The sequence below is a fragment of the Convolutriloba macropyga genome, chromosome 1, assembly GCF_964194025.1.
Source record: "Convolutriloba macropyga chromosome 1, txConMacr16.3, whole genome shotgun sequence".
NCBI lineage: Eukaryota > Metazoa > Xenacoelomorpha > Acoela > Convolutidae > Convolutriloba > Convolutriloba macropyga.
This window is the reverse complement of record NC_134468.1, coordinates 58,483,956-58,504,703: the sequence shown is the minus strand read 5'-3', so window position 1 is coordinate 58,504,703 and position 20,748 is coordinate 58,483,956. Positions and strand designations below refer to the sequence as shown.

Genomic DNA, 20,748 nt, shown 5'->3' with positions numbered 1-20,748 from the left:
TAAGTAAGTAAAACTTTCAATAAACATTTTGACACTTCCTCCAGGCACTTTGTACACGGTGATTAGGCAAAAAATAGTTGCCTGAATTTTTAAGGTTGCGCAGCAGCGTTCGAAGAGCTCTGACGATTGACTCTCAAAAACCTCTAACTGAATATTTGTTTGTAGAAGGAACCAACTCTTGTGCTTTTTTTATTGAGTCGTGGTGCACTGTGAAACCTTAAACTAGAAGGACAACTTTGTTGCAAGAGGAAATTATCATCCATATTATTTCTAATCCATGATTCGACACATATTCCAATATATATCTCATTTATTTGCAACAAAGCTTTTAGTTCTTTTGACTTGTTCCTCACGGAGCGAGCATTATTTAGGGAGCAGTTTAACATTCGCTTTTCAAAGTTGTCAGAAAAGTTAAATTCTAGTCTGCTTTTTTCAACGCTTTTCAGCCATTAACGAGCTGGCTCATTCAGTTAGGATCATTACACGGTAGCAATTTCAGGCCAAAAGTCCGGTTACTCAACATTTTCATCTTCAAATTTAAAAACACATTGAAATGACTTGAGCTGTGTTTCAGCTTTGAAATTTGACGAATATGAAGGAGTTCAATGCCATTTGTTTCACAGTATTCTTCAATTTCTGTGACTGAGATATGTTAGCTAAGTCATCCAACATAGATATGACGGCGTTGGGAGGTATTTTAACGCCCGATATTACCAATTTAAGGAGCCCCGTTTTAGCTGCTCTAAGAAAAGGAAAATCACCTTGTAGCTGATGGTACTTCACCTGGTAGCTGATTGCCCTCATTTGGCGCCTTCACTGTGAAACAGTTCTTCCGCATTTCAGTTTTTGGTAAGAATTTCGCACTTGTTCCCAGTTTTATTGTTACAATTATATGAGAGATTTAATAAGAGAGATTCAATTTACTCAGGCCGCGAACGTTAAACTATTGCAGGAAGAGAGCGGGTTGATTGACACAAATCTACAAGATACTGAAGGAGAAGTAGGACGCGCAGGGGAAAAACAGTTGTCCCCTGCGCGTCCTAATTCTACTTCAGTATCATGTAGATTGGTATCAATTAACCTGCTCTCTTCGTGCGATAGTTTAACGTTGGCAGCCTGAGTATATCAAGTCTCTCTTATTAAATCTTTCCTCTGATCTCTCCCACCATCGATGAGGATTGTTGACCTTGTACAGTCTCTATAAGAGTTAGGTGTTTCTTCAGCACGCGGCATCAGCGGTAGTTTGTTAACAAGAAATTAGCCATTGTTAGCCAAAATATAGCTAGTCTGTTTTCTTTGACGCAACAGAAGAACCTACTTTCTAGAAGAAAGCGAAAGACATTGAAAACAAAGAAAGGGCTTCTACAGCTGCTGGAGTTTTGAACACTCATTAAATTGTCTTAAATTGTGGTCATGCACTGGTTACCGTTCAAAAAGAGGTTACAGGTGCACCCAATTTTTGAGAAAATGTTGCGCTGCTTTCGTATGTGTTCGCGAACCAACGAAAATGAACTAACGAATCACTGTATGAGTTGCAATTTTGATTTGCACTTGGAAACAAACTGTTTTGATTTGTCTAGTGTAGCAAAAAAGGACATAAAACAGCTTGAATTATTCGTTTTACTCCTGTGCAAAAAGTGTATAGAGGCCGTTGAACGAGAACGACTCTTAGGGTCTACAATGGCAAAGAGTATAGAGGAATCAGTTCAGAGCCTCAACCTCGACAGGAAGTTGGAGAAAATTAAGCAAAAACTGACTCGTGTAGTTGATAACGGAATTCAGGTCTCAGTAAGTGAGGCAATTCAAAAAAAATTGATAGGAGTTAAGAAGATGTTGCTTTGAAATGTGCCACGGCATCATAGAATGATATGTCAGGTGCAGGCAAAGAAAAGTCAAGCAAGACCGTTGATCGCACCTTTCAATCAAGCTTTAGAGTGCAAAAGATTCTCGAGGATGCAGAGAAGTCAAGGAGTGAGAATTTTGTGTCAACGAAAGAAAAGTTGAGAGAAGTCTTGAACTCTCTTGAAGTTAGCCCAAAAGTTCAGAATTGCGACAACTGGAAAAATTTAATAAAGATCTTTGCAAACCAAGAATGTTGTCGCTGACAATCGCTAATGAATATGACGTTCGCCTCGTGTTAGCTATAGGCGCGGAAAGACGAGAAATACTAATGCAGCAGCATGTCTTTTTGTGGCCTGTTCTGTCAAAACACGACTCAAATAAGGAGAATATGTGTCTGAAGAAACGCCGCGGACTGTTGGACGCAGGAGTAGCCGAAGATAAGCTGAAAATCTAAACTCTTGAGATTGCCATTGATTTTGCGAAAGTTGAGTTGCCACACAAGAATGCTGAAACCAATCAGCAGTCAGGAAGACTATTATCCCTAAACACTGTGCACATAAATGTAAGACCCCTTATATTTTATAAAAGAAAATTCAATTTTTTCAATGCGTTAACAGCTAGTGACTATAACGTTGCATATATTTGTGAAACATGGCTCAGCGACAAAATCGCAGAGTCAGAACTTCTACTGGCAGAATATGACGTCTTTAGATCTGACCGGCCAACCAGTGAATTTACAGCTCACAGAGGCTCATTCTTAGCCGTGAAAAAGTCAACTTCGTCCACACGATATCATGCTAACCTTCCAGAAAGCTGTGTTTTCTGTCAAATCAAGATGAACAACAAATTCATCTGCATTTGCTGGGTATACAATCCGCCCAATGACAGTCAGTATCAGTACGACCTCAATGACTTTGAAAACAAATTGAGCGCTATACACAATAAAAGGGACGATTGTATCTTGTGCGGAGACCTTAACTTTCCGTCCACAAACTGGCATACTTTGTGGAGCAACAGTGAGGAAGAAAACCAAATCATTGAACTACTGGATTCCATTATTTTTAGCAAAAACTAGAAAATCCGACCTGCTCTCGCAACTCATTGGATGTCGCTTTATGCAAAAATATTGTCCTCTTTGCTGAAGTGGATGAAAAATTCAACAAATCCTGTGACTGTTCTGATCATGCAGCAATCAAATTGCCATGAGTTTTGAGACTGTGTGGATCAATTAATTGTTGAGCAAGTCCCGCTCAAACCCAGTCATCGGCAAAATTTATGTCTTTGGATAACATCATCAACTTCAAAGCTCGTGAAACTGTTGAAGACGCCAAAGGACATCCTGGCACAGAAACCGACCAGTTATTGGAAACTTAAGGTAAAACAGTTAGTGAATAGTACCGCAGAAGAATGTGAAAAGGATCGAAAGGCGTATCAAGAGGCGTTGATGAGCACCAGAATTATCAATGTTGTCTTCAATCACTTGAAATATTTGAACAATACTTCAACCTCACCTGAAGAAATCGCTTGGGGTAAAAAAACTTAGAAGTATTTCCAACATAAAGTCGATCTGTTAAGTGAAATTTTCCCTTCGGTCTTTTCTCTCAATTGAAATTACAAAGACTCGTGGGATAGATTGTTTACCACCAATCCTTTTCAAGCAGACAGCGGATCATTGAGCAAAATTCTACACACAGTTTTCAAGAACAGCAAGAGGTTACGAAAGATACCATATTAGGGGAAAGTGGCGTCAGTTTTACCGATCTTCAAAAAAGGACTTGAGAGCCAATCCACCAATAACAGACCTGTGTCGCTACTGATCACAGCCAGCAGGGTGTTCGAGAAATGCTTGTACGAGCCATTAAGAAATCATCTTCGTAAGCACTCGTCAATTTGTCAACATGGGTTTTGTGAAAGAGAGATCTGTTGCAACCAACATGGCTGGTTTTCTGCAGAAAATCTTTCAAGCATTAGATGATAACTCAACTGAGCAAATTGTGGCTCTCTACACCGATTTCTCAAAAGCCTCCGATAAGGTTCCTTATTTTGGACTGATGAAGAAGGTAGCTGATATTGGAATCGGAGGTTGTTTGTTAGAATTGCTGGCGAACTATCTCGTTATTCCAGCCATCTTCTGTGATATCTCGCATCACTTATTTCAGGTTGCTTCGTTGTAAGATTCTTCGCAATACTTCACCATAACCTATGGGTCAAACGCCGGTAAATTTGTCTAAGGCAATATGTTGGTCTTCGTTATAGGAATAATTGAATGCGACGTTTTCTGTGTTAATACGGTGGGCCAGTTTTGCAAGAAACTGTCATAGCTGGCGTGCGGGACCATGCTATGAACGAGGTAAGAGCCGTCGCCAGTTTTGATCCTAGTGCAAAGGCTTGAATGTCTATGACTTCCACTGGTCATCACATCAGCTCTGCGATGAGCACCTCCACTTAACATTGAAAAGATCGAGGAAGTGTAGTGTACTGAGCGAGGTGAGTCGGGGCATCGGGTATGATCGGTTCCTGTTTTGCAGGTTTATTTTTTGAAATTGTCTGCAGCAGAGTTTGGAGTACGGTTTTCGATAACCCATTGACTGTTGCTTTTTCATTCCCGGATGGACATTACTTTTTGATTCTTGATTACAGCATCTGATAACGGAGATCTTGCCTGGTGTCATGTTTTTTGAATTCATTATAACAGTTGATGTGTGAGGTTTCTCGTTGCCTCTGTTGAGGCGCTTTTGCAGAGCCTTCTTTTTGGCGTTGAGCGGTTTTGTGTCTCCTGATTTTCTTTGTGTGTCCTTGAACTTGAAACGCGCTTTGCTTTCGCTTATGAAGAGGAACATCGTTGTCCGATATAGGACTTGCGTCGGAAGTTTTGGGAGTGCAGTGACTTTTGAGTATGATACCCGAAGGGCGTTGGTTTCCGATTGACAGGCAGCTACAGTTCACATTGAAATAAGTTCTGCGTGAATAGCCGTCGACGCCGCCGCCTTTAAGGCTGATTTGAACATTTTGAAGAATGCCTCTGCAATTGTGATTTTGCTAGTTTGCGGTGTATTGGTGAAGCAGTTTTATAAGTTAAAAGCTGATGTTTGATATTAAATTATGTAAAATATTTGCAAAAAAAATTATTTCTGAATGAGAAATGTACCCCAAAACGGCAGAATGTGTTGCTATTGAGAGAAAAGGAGAGAGAGCCAACGTCAGCACCATCAGAGTACGGCTGAAGAAGGTTATTAAGGACAGATCTGAGACTATATTTTTTCGTTATTACAAAAATTATTTGGCGATTTGGAACTTAAATTGTAGGAATGAAGCCAATGAAAGTTCAATCTTGTTTTTATGGTCACTGTCCGCTAATCCGAATGCACTTATTGCTGCAAGTCATTGAGCAGATCGGTCAAGGTGACGTCGCTCTCGGCGTGTACTGTTGCTGAAACGTCTACGCCTTTGATATATTTCGCCCTTGAGTTTCCAATGACGAGATTTCGTGCCTTCCTAAGGGTGATCCAGTGATCAAGAGTGCACGAATCACCTGTTAACAGAACAGATGTTGGTATTATCGGTAATTCTTTTTGAAAAAAATTACTTAGCTAAGATTCAATTACCAAAACCTAATCATAAATCTCGCTATGATAGGATACGATACAACCTCACAGGATAATTCTGATTGTGGTTGCTGTTCTCCTTGATGAGCACTCTGATGTAGGCAAACTCTACAATGACGTATTTGTGGTTCCGTTAGTTGGGGCTATTTAGACATTCAACATCTGAAGTTGAATTATTAAACAGCAAGAGCTATTTAATAAGTTTAACACGAACATTTTGGATAGTTTAAGTAATTATATAAACTTGCGTAGTGTTAAATCCATTGAGACTGGGGGCATGTGGGTGAGATGACAAAGGTTTTGCGTGATATATTACTTTGCAATTATTACTCAAAAATTCTTTAATGATGCCAGACAGAATTTATATCAAATATTCTTATATGGTGATCGCAGTGAAGTTAAAAATTTACCTGAGCGCGAGTTTCAAAAAATTGTAATATAGCAGGATTGTAATATTAGTAGTTAAATAGAATTTTAAGTTCTTTAATCAGTGTTTAGCGCCTGCTCACTGATCAAAGTTTTTAATTGCTGTTGCAGTTCCCAAATTTGCATATAAAGCGCCGGGATCATTTGTTTGCCAATGGACGCTTTTTTAGCCTATATGATAGGGTGGTGGGTGTTGAGTGGGAGGTGTCACATTCTACTAAACCTCTTCACATTGTATTTATTTCACATAAACAGTTTCAATGAATTGCATTTCTAGGACCTATCAGCTGTATGGCGCAATGAGAACTAATTAACCTTTTGGCCTTAACTTTTCACCCTAATTTCGGGGCGGAAAAGTCATATGGTCAGACGAAAAAAAGATCACACCGTTGGTTGTATGAATAACGGAATTAAAGGTACTAGCGTGAATTATTCAAGAGCTCAATCGCTTCTAACTTCGTTTGAGAGCATTAAAAAATTTCTATCTCATCTCATGTTTCACCACCGTTGAAATTTTAGATAAAAAAACTGCGCCAAAACCCTTCTTTTTCAAGTCTTAAAGACACTGAAATCGAAATTACACTAGGCCTCGTAAACGCCGCCTGTTTTTTAAAAAAATTACCGAGCTCATACTCATCGGGTCCTGAAATAAGCACAAATAAATTCAATTGTTCTGTCAGCACAATGAGAGAAGAAATAAGGTAACCAGCTAATAAACAAACTGACATCGTATAAAAAAATTGCACACTTTTGGTATTTTAGCAGCAATTTGAGTTTTGTTTTCGAGACCTCTAAAAATTCAAACTTGAAAAAGTTATTGTTCATTAGACACCGCGTTTACATCTAAAACAAGAAAAGATAAACTCGTTTGAAAAGAAAAATTTTCAGCATGTTTCTGTTTCCAGAATTGCATTTTAAAAAACCGAAAAGACAGTTTTTTGGCTTATGCAAGAGCTTTTAAGAAAGGGAAAAGAACGTTAATTATTTTAAAATGCGTCGGAGCTATTTTGTTCTTTCGTATTTTTTTGTTGGATAGTTTATTTTGATATGCATAACAAGTAATTAACTTATTTTCAGAACTTTGGATAACGGAAAAATGTTTCTGAGCAGAAGTTCCAAAAACACTCTGTTATAAGACATTCTAGGTTTTAATTTACAACCGTCACTGTGTCTACAGAATGGCAAATTTACAATTCAATGAAGGCTTTGACAACACTAATTTGATTTCATTACAGTAGAAGTCGTCCAGCAGGAAGCTTTCTAAAATAATTTATAATTTTATTTTTTGGCTCCGGTCTGCGCTGAATGGTCTAATATATCCTTTTAGTGGCCTTTCGAACCCCCAGTACCAAGCTCTCTGTCTCTGTCTTTTTTGTCATTTTATTGTATAGTGTTGTCGCTGTTTTAGATCTCGTTTTAGATATAGTGTTGTCGCTGTTTTAGATCTAATTTTCAATATCATAATTTACAGTTACAAGATTCTTCAGATTCCTTCTAAACTAATTGAATATCATTTCAGAACAAGTTGAAGCTTTTTTTAAAGTTCATTTTAATCTGCTGACTAAAATTTTTTTACACAAATGAAGGTTTCTAGGAGTGACGTCTGATTTATTTCACTGACTGCAATTAATTGACGCCCCGCAAGAAAAAACTTTTTGTGGTCTTTATGGTGCATACACAAAGATTTGGTGCAGAATAAAACAAAAGAAACTGGATGAAGAAATAGATACTTGTCAATAGGTTTCAGTACATTAGGTTGTACTACAGTGTTTCTTAGAGATGTCTTGAGCTTGCAATGTTTGAAGGCCAAATAACGGTCAGTTTAGAACACAATGTTACAATATTCGTTTGATTGAGCTTAAACTGCGCACCAAAGTGTAACAGTTGTATATCGTCGATGAAAAAAATAATAATATGCTTCTTATTTATTTGCTATTATAGCGGCACTCTGCGTCTGTGCTTGTGATAATTAAAAATTGAGCATTTAAAAGTTAATCTTCATTACAAATATTTGCATTTGAGTAAATGGAAATCTAAAATCATTTGAAAAAAATTATGTTTTTTAAGAATTGCATTTTGAAAAAAATGAAATGCAATTTTTGCTTTTGCAAGAGCTTTTGAGAAAGGTCTTTTTTGTAAAATTGTGTCGCAGTTATTTCTGTGTTTCCAATTACTTCAATAAATTATTTTGATCTGCGTAACAAGTATTTAAATTGCACTCAAAACTTTCAAAGAAGGCAAATTGTTTCAGTACTTGATGACTGTTCTTGATTAAAGGAGCTGAGCAGAAGTTCAAAAAATATCAGATTCAAAAAAATCTTGGTTTTAATTTACAGCAATCCTCCTGTCTATAGAATGGCAAATTCCCAATTCAATGAAAGCTTTAGAAACACTAATTTGATTTCATTAGGGCAGAAGTCACAAAGCAGGATGTTTTCATTTTTATTTTTATTTTTTATTTTTGACGCGGAACTGCACTAAATGTTACTATATATCCTCTTATTGACCTTTGTAACCTCCAGGAATAAACTCTCTGCCTCTTTTTTATGTTTCATTTTATTGTATAGCGTTGTTGATGATCTGGATCTAATGTGCAATTTCTCAACTCGAACGTTTCTTCAGTGTCCAACTAAAATGTTTGCATATCTTTTCCAAACAAGTTAAAGCTTTTTTGACGTTCAATTTTGTCTTTCTGTCAAAATTTCTAATTTACACAAGTGAAGGTTTCCAGGAGTGACGTCTGAGATATGTCACTGACTAATTCTATTAATAAACTCTGAGGAGGATTAAAAGTTCTTTGATATGTATGGAGATTACACAAAACTTCGATTCAGAACAAAACAAAAGAAACTGAATGAAGAGATGAAACTTCAATTGACCAATGGAACTCTTAATACCAAGCTCTCTGCCTCTCTCATGTAATTATAATTTTTGCGTTCTACCTGTTTTGGATGTAATGCCCGATTTCTTGACATACATGGTACAGGCAACTTAAGTTAAGCAATTTTTTATGTTCATTTTGATCTTTCGATTAAATTTTCGTTTTTACACAAGTGACAGTTTTCAGAAGTGACGTCTGATTTATCTCACTTACTGCTCCAATTAAATGACACTCAGGAAGAACAAAACATTTTCAATCTACATCGTTTGTACACATTTGAAATCACAACAAAACAAAGGAAATTGGATAAAGCGATAAATCTTGGGGTTTCGGTTTTAGTGCATTAGGTTGCATTAGAGTGTTTATTAGAGCTGTCTTGAGCTAGGACTGTTTGTGGGCCTAATAAAGTTCGGCTTAGAACACAATGTTACCCTAGTCGTTTCATTGAACTGAGACTGCGCACCAAACTGGAGGAGTTGTAAATCGTTGGAGAAAAAGATGATAGTATGCTTCTTTTATTTATTGACAATTTAAGCGGCAACGTGCGTATTATTCTTCATTTGAAACCGTATTTGCATCTGAATAAAGGGAGAGATAAATTGAAAACTTTGTTTCTGCATGTTTTATAAATCATTTGAAAAACTTTGTTTCTGCATGTTTTTTCAGAAACTGCATTCTGAAAAAAACTGAAAAGTAAAAAATTTTTTGCTGTGCGTAACATGAATTTAAATTATACTGTATAATTTCAATAAAGGAAAATTGTTTCAGTTCCCGTGAATTCTATTGAGTAAATGAGTTGAGCAGAAGCTCCGAAAACATCAGATACAAAAAAAAACTTGGTTCTAGTTTACAACTTGTTCCCGTGTCTACAGAATGGCAAGATTATATTTTACTGAAAGCTTTGACGTTACTAATTTGATTTCATTACCGTTCTCTCACTAATATTAATGGTTTTTTTGCCTGTTTTTGTCTTTCTTCTCTGATTTTTGTAAAATATATACCTGAAAATGTCAATTCTCAATTGCTTCGCGAAGACGTACTATTTAACCTATATAACGCTTTCAATTTTTTGATAATTGTTTTAACAACTTTCAAGTAAAATTTTAAAAGCATAAAATACTTTTTCAACGGTCTCCCTTTTGCTCTCGCAACTTCAGTAAAAAAAAGAATTCTAGACTCCTTTGTCGATTCAAACTCTAATTTCCTGTTGCTTATTTTCATTGTCAGATTGCAGCCGCTGCGCTTAACTGCGAAACGAATGAATTTGACGCTAAATCAAGCAGTGAAATTAGAATGGCGTGAAAAGCCAAATTCTGTTTACGCCAAATTGACTTTTTCACCTTGTTCAACATTTTTATCCAGTAATTATTATCAGTACGTGGTTAAAAAGCATGTAGTGAAATTCAAACCTGAACTATTTCAAATTCAGAGTTTGCGATTGGTTTGCGGATCAACTTGGCGTTGATGCAGAACAGTCGACAAAACTTCTAAATGTGTAACAAAGATCCCCAAAAATATTTTACAATAAAAAGACGAAAAGCAATCACACTCTGTCGGCATTTTTTTTTCTAAAACCAAATAAAAATGAAATTTCGACTTGTAGAACCACTTGAATAGCCGCAAAAAGAGCTGAAAGAACTACAAAAGTCAGTTGTAACAATTTTTGATAAATTTTTCCTATTAAACTGACGCAGAGCGCGTACTCAAGCGTAATTTTGAGTTAAAAATTACTGATTATCATGTCTTGTTTCCCTAGATTATCTCAAGTATTGCAGTTTGACCAACTTTGACGTGTTAAAAAGAGAAATAACTCTGATATTCACAACTTTTCTTTCTGAAAAATATAGTTTCCAAGCAAGAGAAACTTTGTGCAGAACATGAAGTAAGTTTTTCAAAACGGCTTAAACGAAGTCAAGCATACTTTTGATATTGGTGTCACTGGAAGTCGAGTAAGGACGACGTCTTTGGTTATCAGTGACATAACTATTATTCGATTTATGTCTGAAATTCTTATATTAATTTCTTTTTAACAACTGCTAACTGTAAAAGATTGAGAAATTGCATAACATAACATAATTTATAAAATTACAGTATACTGGAATGAAGTTTCCCATTTTCGATATGCATTTTGGGTTACTTACAAAAACTGAACAAAAACATGATTAATTCCGTTCGAAACTTTTTGTTATTCTGAGAGAAACAATTTGTCGAAGGGCAAAGCTGGGCAATTAATTGGAGCTAATCTAGTAACAATTACGGCAACGGTAATCTACAGCATAGTGGATAATACAGTTCACAAACCTAACGGCAAAATCGGTATAGCCAGACATGTTTGAAGCCACTGAAACGAAACGGGCTGTGTAAAGTTTTCCTTGTCTTTGATAGGAGAGAAACCGTTACAATTGACTTGCCAGCACGGACAATGGAAGACAAGTTGCGCTCCACTCTGAACAAGAGAGTGCCAAAGGCACCAACTACCAAAAATTGAACGAATCAACTGCGAAACGAAAAGTGCAATTCAATAAAGAAATTGAAGTGCAAAACATGCTTAAAAGCAACAAGCACAGCAAAAACAAACAGTTGTTAGACACTCGATGATTATTAAGCAATTTGACCTCAACATCCGTACTGTATCAGCCAGCACAAATGCAATACGAAAAGAAGTTAAATTATTTAGTGAATGAAGTTAACACCAAACGAAGGCCTGGGAACAAAATAATCGAAAATTTAGACCGACCGAAAAATTTAAAGCCTTTCTACCAACAGACTGTTTACATTGTAAAAGACAAAATAGCCAGCCAACAGCAGTGTCGAAACAAGCTTTGACACTACGCGCATAACACCTAAAACAAATAATTGAGTGTAAAGCGAATTTGGAGATTCTGTGGCTTGCCTATATGAACAAAGGCATGCAACCAGCAATGATTGAAGACCAAAGCAACGCAATTCAAGCAGTGAGCAGAAGCAAGACGAAAAGCAGCAATCCTACGGACAACCCCGTTGATCAAACAGTAAAAAATGGAGCAGCAGCAAGCGGTAAGGATTCGGAGGATGTTTCGGAACATCTCCAATGAAGCAAAGGCCTGAAGAAATGACGAAGAAGGTTGATATCAATTTTCAAAAAATGAGAATTTATCAAGCAGTTTTTGCACAAAAAAGCTGCAAAAGCAAATGAAGGAACCAGAAACAAAGCAACAACTACTGGAAGAAGACCGTGAGCTGGAGCGCAAAAGTGAAGAAAACAGCATTATAAATTGACTACATTTGCTCCCAATCAACCAGTGCTCGCGACAATTCACCCGTCAAATTGAGTCCAACTCCAACAGTTCGCTCAAAAGCAACCCTTGAACTGAAAAGGCAGTGTCATTACTCCCAACATCAGAATTGACAGGATCGTTCCTCAAGGGCTGAGGTCCAGGTCATATCCCGCAGAGCTGTTTTATAATGAACAAGTGGTTACTCAAGTAGCAGTAACCCACCAAAGCTGAAATTGAACAACTTCAATGGAAACCGTCTGGAATGCCCGGAGTGATCTAATATGTTCATTGCTACAGTGGATGAACGGTCAATACCAGACTCAGCAAAAATGGGTCATCTGAGGACTCTGCTGACAGGCGATTCAAAGTCAGCAATTTGTGGAATGGGGCTTTGTTGACAGTTCTATAATAATGCTTGGAGACTTCCGGAGATGAAATTTGGGAGTCTTCATTTGGTCATCAACTTCCAGCTGAAGACTCTCTGCAAGCAAGTCAATTGAAGTCTAGCAACCCATCAGGTCTAATTAATTTCTCGATTATTGTACTTGTTTTTTATTGTGCTCAAAGAGCAGATACGGGTTGTTGATCTGCAATCAAGATCATCTCTGTTTTTTTGGCAGTAGATAAGCTACAATTTCCCAATGAGTACTGGTATTTCTGTGTTGATGATAGGGATAAGAGATAGAGAGAGCATGATCTGATTATATCTGTAAAGTTTCTATGTCAAAAGGCACTAACGCAAGAAGTGTTTTCAGCTTTCAAGCAAGAGTGAAGAGAAAAAGACCGATTTAGTGCGAACAGCGACAAATGGTTCGAATGACATCGAATTTCATGCAATTTTGAATGTTGAAGCAAATGCCAAACAGAAACTGTCCGCTATCTGATGGCGCTCATGAGATTTGAAAAAGTCCATTTTTCAGTAACGTGATTGTGAATGACCGGTACTCAGCAGTGAGGAAGCAACGCTTATCTTACGGATCTCTAGGCAAAGGACATGGAATTAAAGATTATAAAGTAAATGCGTGCTGCATAAATGGATGTACCAAGAAGCAGAACTGATTGCTACACTAAAAAACCAAGTGGACGTGGGAAATCACGCAGCCAACATACGCCAGGAAACAATAAATCAAAGAAACAGAGTTACCAGCTTTCTTCAGATTGTCCCAATCGCAAAACGAAGCAGTGGGAAAATGCTAAACACACAATTTTCCTTGATAGCTGATCAACGGTGTCATTCATTGGTCAGTACATAAAATAGAAGTTGCAAGCCAAGAAAAACAATATTACCCTTAATATGATTGGCATACATGGAACCAAGGATCACAGGCCAGAAAAAGGTTCCTCTTAAACTAAAGAACTAATTTTAAAGATGGTTTCAATCGACGCACCTGCACACCCATCGAGCTCGTTGGCAAACACAAATTTGACTACAAAAACTTTTTGCAATTCTTTAATCACCTGAGACTTCTATCCGAAAAAACCTTCAGTTTGATGGGATTTGGCATCATCATTGGTCAAGATAATTACGAGCTACAACGCCCATTGGACTAGAAGATAGGAACACGAGGCGAAACTTTAGCCGTTCTAGCAGAGTTAGGATGGGCTGTCACAGCAATATGAGGCAAAATTTTTGTCATTTTGCCCTCACAGACGATGTGCAAATGGCTGATAATATCCAAACCTGGTGGTACAAAGAAACCAACCTATTTACCTATGCTTACAATATCAACATCGTCAGTCAGCCAAAGAAGGAACTACAGGCACAGAAGGTGCTGGAGAGAACGCAAAACTTACAGGCGAGCGGTATGAAAATAAAATGCTGTGGAGTGTACCACAGACAAACATCTTGAAGAACTACAGCTCAACCGTGTGTCAGCTTCACTAGTTTGAATTAAAATTTCAGAAGTACTGAAAACTGAAGAGTTTTTACCGACAATAGATAGATAAAGCTTAGGAAAAAAATCATTAGGATACTGAACGAATCTGAAGTGAAAAGAACCTTCAGGAAAAAAGGTCACGCCATCCATTGCTAGGCCCAAACCAACCTGGAAATGTGACACGTGTTTTCAACACTGCAACAAAGGACAAAGCAATATGACTCAACAACAAGCCACTAGCATTACCTGAACTATTAAACGCGCTGGTTGGAGCGATATTCAGAATTCCTGAAGAACCAACAGGCCTGAAATCTGACATCAAATTAATTTTTCTCCGAGTGTGAGTTCCCAAACCATATAGAAATTGGCATCCGTGAACTAACGAGCCTCGAGTAAACAAATATCAGCGCCGTATATGTGGAGCTCAGATGTCTGCAATTTGTGCAAATCATGCTATCAAGCAAATGTGTCTCGACAATGAAGAAATTTATCCGATTAAGGCAAATCCAATACAGAACAACCTAAACTTGGTTGGTTTCATCCAATCGGCAAAAACCCTGCGGAAGATGTTCAAATCTTCAATCAACTACAAATTTTATTTCAAAACATGGATATGAACTAAGGAAGTTGATACGAACCACCGACGAAATGTCCGCAGGAATTTCAGAAGCCATGAAGTCAATCAGCAACACAAATTTAGTCGAAGTAGAAACCATCGAGGAGGGATCCTCAGTGCTTGGACTGCCAGGGATTGTTACTGATGATCGTATTGAAGCGTGCAGAAGTACCAGTAACGAAGTTGAAACAACTGTAACTCAGAGAGAACCTGATTGGGACAACAAAGTGAAGCAAGCCCATAGAGAAAACAGAATTCTTGAGAAACAATTTCCAATTGAAGCTGCAAGTAAAATTGATAGAAAATAACTAAAAACAGCAAGGCATTGAACTGAACATCTGAAAACACGATTTGTGCTGTGGCAAGTGCCTACTTTCACAACCGAAATAATACTCAGCTGACTTCACATGTATGATTGGAAATGGAGTGCCTCCACTGACACTTCTTTCAATACCATTTTTAGAGCTACCAGCGGCAGTTATGACAATGAAATTGGAAGAATAAATAGTCAAGGAACAAGAAATGAAGCTCAATAGTTGAAAATTCATTCAGGCTCAATTACAGTATTGCAGAGGATACACAGTTCTCAGCGTACATAACAAGTGTTTGAGTTCAATCAAAAAGCTGAGATAATTAATAAAACTGATGATTCACACTGGAAATATGTGAGTGGTATCAACAATCCAGCAAACAATAGCACCAGAGCAATCAACTTTGAGGAAATCAATAGAAGTGAGTAGCTCACTGGTCCGGCCAGGTTGAAACAACCAGAAATTGAAGGCTCAGAGCAAGTGAAATTAAATCTTTGCCTCAAGTGAAGGGAACATGCCCTCAAGAACTCATGGCAGAGACTAGAAAAAGGAAAGCTGTAATCCAGTGGGAATTTTTCTACAACATTAACAGACTATTGGCATAAATAAAGCGGGCATTGAGGAAATACAAACCAGCAACACTTGCAGTCAGCTTTCGAGAAAGGGAGAAAACAAAGGTAAATATTTTCACACACTACAGCGGGAGCAATTCACCGAAGAGAGATCTCATAAAGGTAATTGCGAAAACACAAAAATACTGCAGTTCTCACCCATTGTGACGAAGTACTTAATCGTTCCAACGCCAGAATCAGCAAAAATCAATTGGTCTTCAAAGTGAAGCAATGAAGAATGCTACATTGAAAACGAAACATTAAGAATTTGAACTATTATTACGAAACGAGCAATCAACATCAAAACTCAGAGCATGTAGGAGACATTTTTCAGCAGAGAATTGTGATTCTAGACATACGAAATGCCTTCCGACCAATCAAAAACCAGTGCGTGAACTGCAAAATGGGCAGAGCGCAGACGAAAACACAAGTAAAAGCCGAAAAGCTGTGAGAAGCATTGACCACATTCACAAATACTGGAGTCGACTACTTTGGCCCTTTCACTATGAAGCTTGGGCGAAGTAACAAGAAGCGATGGTGTTCTCTGTTCAAATGTCTTACTGTGAGAACAGTGAATAAAGTTAATAAAGTTAGACACAGATAGTAGTGTCATTGAAATAATGTTATTTACTGCACGCAGAGGCAAACCAAGTAAAATAATTAGAAAGAACGGGAAAAACTGCTAGTTTTGCACAAATATATAAAGGATCATTTTCTTTCACACTAATTGTCTTTCTCTCTCTCTCTCTCTCTCTCTCTCTCTGTCTCTTTCTCCTAAACATAAACAAGACACTTTGAAAAAGCACACCCATGAATACACCCACGCAGAAGCACATGCACACAAAAGCACACACAAACACAAAAATACAAACATCGCCACCAAAAAACATTAAAAATTATTTGGCATCTGATCTTCGCAAAATTTACGTCACTGTTCATTTGTGTCCTGATTGTTTTGTTTGAAAAACCTATGTGGACTTTTCGAGGCTTTCGTTTTACGGTAAACGTAAAATTGGTACTAAAACCGAAAAAGATTTTTTTGAGCTAATTTAAAAATATTTGACTTTTTTGTTGCATGAGCATAATTCCTGGATTCATTTTCTTTCAAAATCACACAGGATTGCTAAGAGTTAGATTTGATAAACACAATTTCGTTCTGAAATTTTTTAAAACCTTTCCTCAAAAGTTTCTTGCTTAGAAATATTAAAAACTAAAAGAAATTCTTAAGCTGCAAAGTTTTGCTAAAATTGGCGGTGTTAAAAATAATCAAAAACAAAATTCTGTTTATCAAATCAACTGTTAAACACATCTACGTATTTTTCGAAAAGAAAATTGAATTGGCGCATTATGCTCAGTTAAGTTAAGTTTCCAAGAAAAATTTTTAAAAGTTCATTTCCGATTTGAATGTCAAATTTACTATTGCTGAGATACAAATGCCACATGATGCTCACACCTAGTTTTTCTGAAAAAGCAATCAAATCACAACCAAACGATGTTAACAATTTTGTAAGGATCATATCCCTTTGCATTTGCACTCTGCCTCTAGTTGTTTTTAACATGTAAAGGAGCTTTAAAAGCTGTTCGTAGAGTCTCTCATTTATTAGTTTTGAAGATAATTATTCACCAGTAAAATTAAGAATTTGGCCTCTTCATTCAATGAAGTAAGGGTTTTTTTGAAGAAATAGGCAAACGCAATAAAGTTCTTTGAGAACTGAAAAAGAAAAAAATTCCTCTTTTTCGTTCAAAATAAAATTTCATTTTCATATGAAGGGTTTCAAAATCTGTGGCAAAATTAGTTTAGCTTGAAGTCTTAAATTAGTTAAGTTGCATGAAGTCTTCAAATTGCCAAACATATTTTTGATACAGAGGAAAGATAGTTCATAGAATAGTTTTCAACCAGCAGAAATCAATGAGACGGAAAGAATTGTTTTTTTAAACAAAATTTAACAACGAATTTAATCATTTTTTGTAAACTTTTGGTCACATAGTTTACTTTGATAATTTTTAGCCTGAAAATGTAATGTATAATTGAGAAGTCTCATTTAAACCTGCCTAAAATTACTTTGACTCATTCGTTTGTTTCTTTCTTAAACGTCAATCCGATCTGATACCTCGCCTTCGAGCGATCATTTTATCCTTCTCGATTTTGTGTTGGAAAATTTCAGAGTTCCCCCTCTTTTCATTCAAATATCTGATAATTTTTTGAATAAAAGGGAAAAATAGCTCCAGGGGGCTACAAAAAGGTGTCGTTCTTTTTTCTCTATGATGCGTAAACAGAAAGTGAAAATTTGACTGAAGAAAAAATCCAGCATCGCATATATATTCCCCCATTTTTGAAAAAATGTTGAAACAATAAGGAGCAAATCTCATAAAAGGCAAAACAGATAAAAAAAATACACCGAAGGCACGTAAATTATTTTAATTTGACTCCAATTTTTCACGGTCTGTTTTACTGTGGTATTGAATCCATAAATCTAATTAACAAGCAAATTCGTTATGAAAAACTATTTTAATCTTTTATTTTATTATTTGTGTAGTGCCCTAGTGTCCTTGTCTAAATAATTTATTTTAGCTCATAAATCTAGCTCTGTGACATTTACGTGGGGTGTAGTTTTCTTTCCAATTGGTCTTTATTCCTCTACGAGATGAGGAATGGTCTCTCAATGGTTGCTTTTTTCCGAAAACGCGGATCAAAATTTAGTTTAGTAAGATCTTTCAAAGCGGAATTTTTAGTTTTTGTTAGATCGAATTTCTAAGACTTGACAAAATCTTGTCATAATAGGAGATCTCACAACGTTCTAGTGCCTTATTTTTAAAGTGCTATCTTTAGAAACTTTTTCCAATTTTGTCAGATCTTCAACAGGAAAAAGTCCTCACTGAGAATTCGTTTACCCTTGTATTTGGTTACTAATTTTTTTCTTTGCTGGCAAAGAAAAGGAAAAACAAATAATCACGTCATACAAAGCAATATTGTATGAATGACAAGTGTCAATTGCAAACTCCCCACTTTTCAAATTGTGAAAAAGTGAATGTCAGCACAGATTCTACTTACTCCAACTGAAATATCTCTACGTCACGTGTGATCTCCATTGAGAAAAGTGACCATTCTCAGTTGGACCAGTTGAGATGCCTCAGCTGAAACTTTAAATGTCCAAACTACTTTCTACCAGAGAAATTAAAAACCGTTATTTCTGTTCATTTTTGGAATAGACGATCTAACAAATTGTTGATTGAAAGTTTTCCGATTTTCAATTGCAAAGTAAATTTGAAAATAAAAAAGTTGAAATTGGTAAAAAAAACTGACCTTTTTGTTTTGGCTTCCTTTCCGATCCAAATAATGTGGATCTTAGTTGCTAATCCGCAATTGTGGTGCTGTTTGTGTGTTTTTATAGGTAAGTGTTTAATTGTATACGCCTTTCTCTCAAATACTCAAAAATAATGTGTTTTTAAAAAATAATTTGCTTCTAGGCGTGTTTTGTTGTTTATGTTTATTTTGTTTATATTTCTAGGCGTGGGACTGGAGTTTGTGAAAGGTAATATTATTATGATCACAATTTAATTGAAAGCGTCTCGGTTTAGTCAGATGTAAGAATCAAACAACGTCGTTTTCTGTTTTAGGCGGCGATGCTTTTCCTTTTTGCGCAGGTAAATTATTTCATTTCTCAGTACAAAGTTACTTTATTCTCACAGAGTAAGATTGATTTATCAAGTTTGCTAGCGTCTTTTTTCGAATTCTGCTAGAGGGCAAAAGCTTGTTTAGGCACATTCTCTAGTCTTGTTTGGCTTGAGCGAATGTGTTTTAACATTCTTTATAATGTAATAATATGAAAAAAATATCAAATAACTCATTATTTTCTTTGAATAGCGGCACGCCTAGAGCATAGCTATTAAGGTCGTTACTTTTTGTTTCGACCCCGTTTAGTGGAGGTACAACTATAAGCCCAACAATTTTTTTGTTCAGTCAATTTTGGCTGATCCATATATTTGACGTAGAAAAAAAATGAGTGTTTTATCATTAGAGAACCAATCGGGTGTAGATTATCAAGTCTTAATTTAATCCTTTTCCAGGTCTAATTTTTGTGCTCAAACAGCTGATATCCGCTATTTTTGTTCACGTTTTCCAAAGTTTTTGCGTAAATTTAATATTGAAGACTATAGTGTTATTGGTTCTACCTACAAAAAAAGAGGAGGTTTGATCTGGTTTGAACTATTTGATTTTACCTTTTTGGTCAATTTCTTTTGCTGATTGTCTAAAAATGCAGGCAATATTCAGTACTCACAGCCTTTTTTCACGGAATCAGGCGGTGAATATGATTTTTAATCCTTTTTGTGCGGATCTGCTGAATGTACAGGCATATAAACTGCTGGGAAATTCTTTATAAACTCAAGGGGGCAATCACTATTTCCCTCTAATATGAGAGGATTCTGGAATGAAAAATTTGGCTTTTATCCAAATTGCATAACTGACTTTTATCCAAAATGCATAACTTATTTTTGATATAATTCTGTCACTTAGAAAAACGTCCCTAATTTGAAAAAAATTCTTCTGTCCTCTTGGCTATTAATATTTAATTGTGCTGATGATCAAATAATGGATTTTTAAACTTTTGTTTCAGAATGTTCACACTCTTTCGAAGTTTTTGATTTTAACGAAAAGCCAATTTCAGTTAGCAAGTTCAGTCGCACAGCAGTAACAAATAATGCAAAAAAAAGGTCTGTAGTTTAAAAACATTAAATTTTTTCACAGCACTTTTGAAGTCATGAGAGAGTTGTTTTTCGAACAATTTTCCTTTTTGAGAATGAATTTTTAACTTCGGCAATTTGAGTTCAGTTTTCGCTGTTCGTCCTTAGTATTTTAATTGATTCTGATTTTGACTTTTGGTGTTTTGCTTTCGTTTAAGGACTTTTGTTGTCTTGTCCTTCAGTCTCATTAAAGAGAAATCTCATGGAAGTACTAATTGTCTTTCACACTGGGTCTCCAAAAATTTAGGAGATTTTTTAGTTATTCCAAAATCATTTCCCTTTTGTTGTTTTTTCACTATGCCTCTCTGATGGCAGTCCCATTGACCTACCTATTTCCCGTTGTAAGAGGATATCATTATTTGCAAAGTTTTCAGTGTACAGTTAAATCTTTTTTTGTCTTCAATCCTATTTAATTTGGTAGATATTGGTATTTTTATGCCTGTTTTTCGCATATTTATATATATATATATATATATATATATATATATATATATAGATATTTATATATATATATATATATATATATATATTTATATATTATATATATATATAAATATCTATATATATATATATATATAT

At 36.1% G+C, this 20,748-nt stretch overlaps 1 protein-coding gene across 1 annotated transcript in view; it reads left to right on the top strand.

The window, feature by feature from the left end:
- The first annotated feature begins 18,649 nt into the window (after positions 1-18,649).
- The window catches only part of LOC142340856 (mucin-6-like), a 162,482-nt gene continuing 160,383 nt past the window's right edge, over positions 18,650-20,748 (top strand). Inside the window, exons 1-3 of the mRNA XM_075391601.1 lie at positions 18,650-18,818; positions 18,936-18,959; positions 19,045-19,071. Coding sequence (XP_075247716.1) covers positions 18,764-18,818; positions 18,936-18,959; positions 19,045-19,071 — 106 coding nt within the window. The 5' untranslated portion in view covers positions 18,650-18,763. The remainder of the gene's footprint in view (positions 18,819-18,935; positions 18,960-19,044; positions 19,072-20,748) is intronic.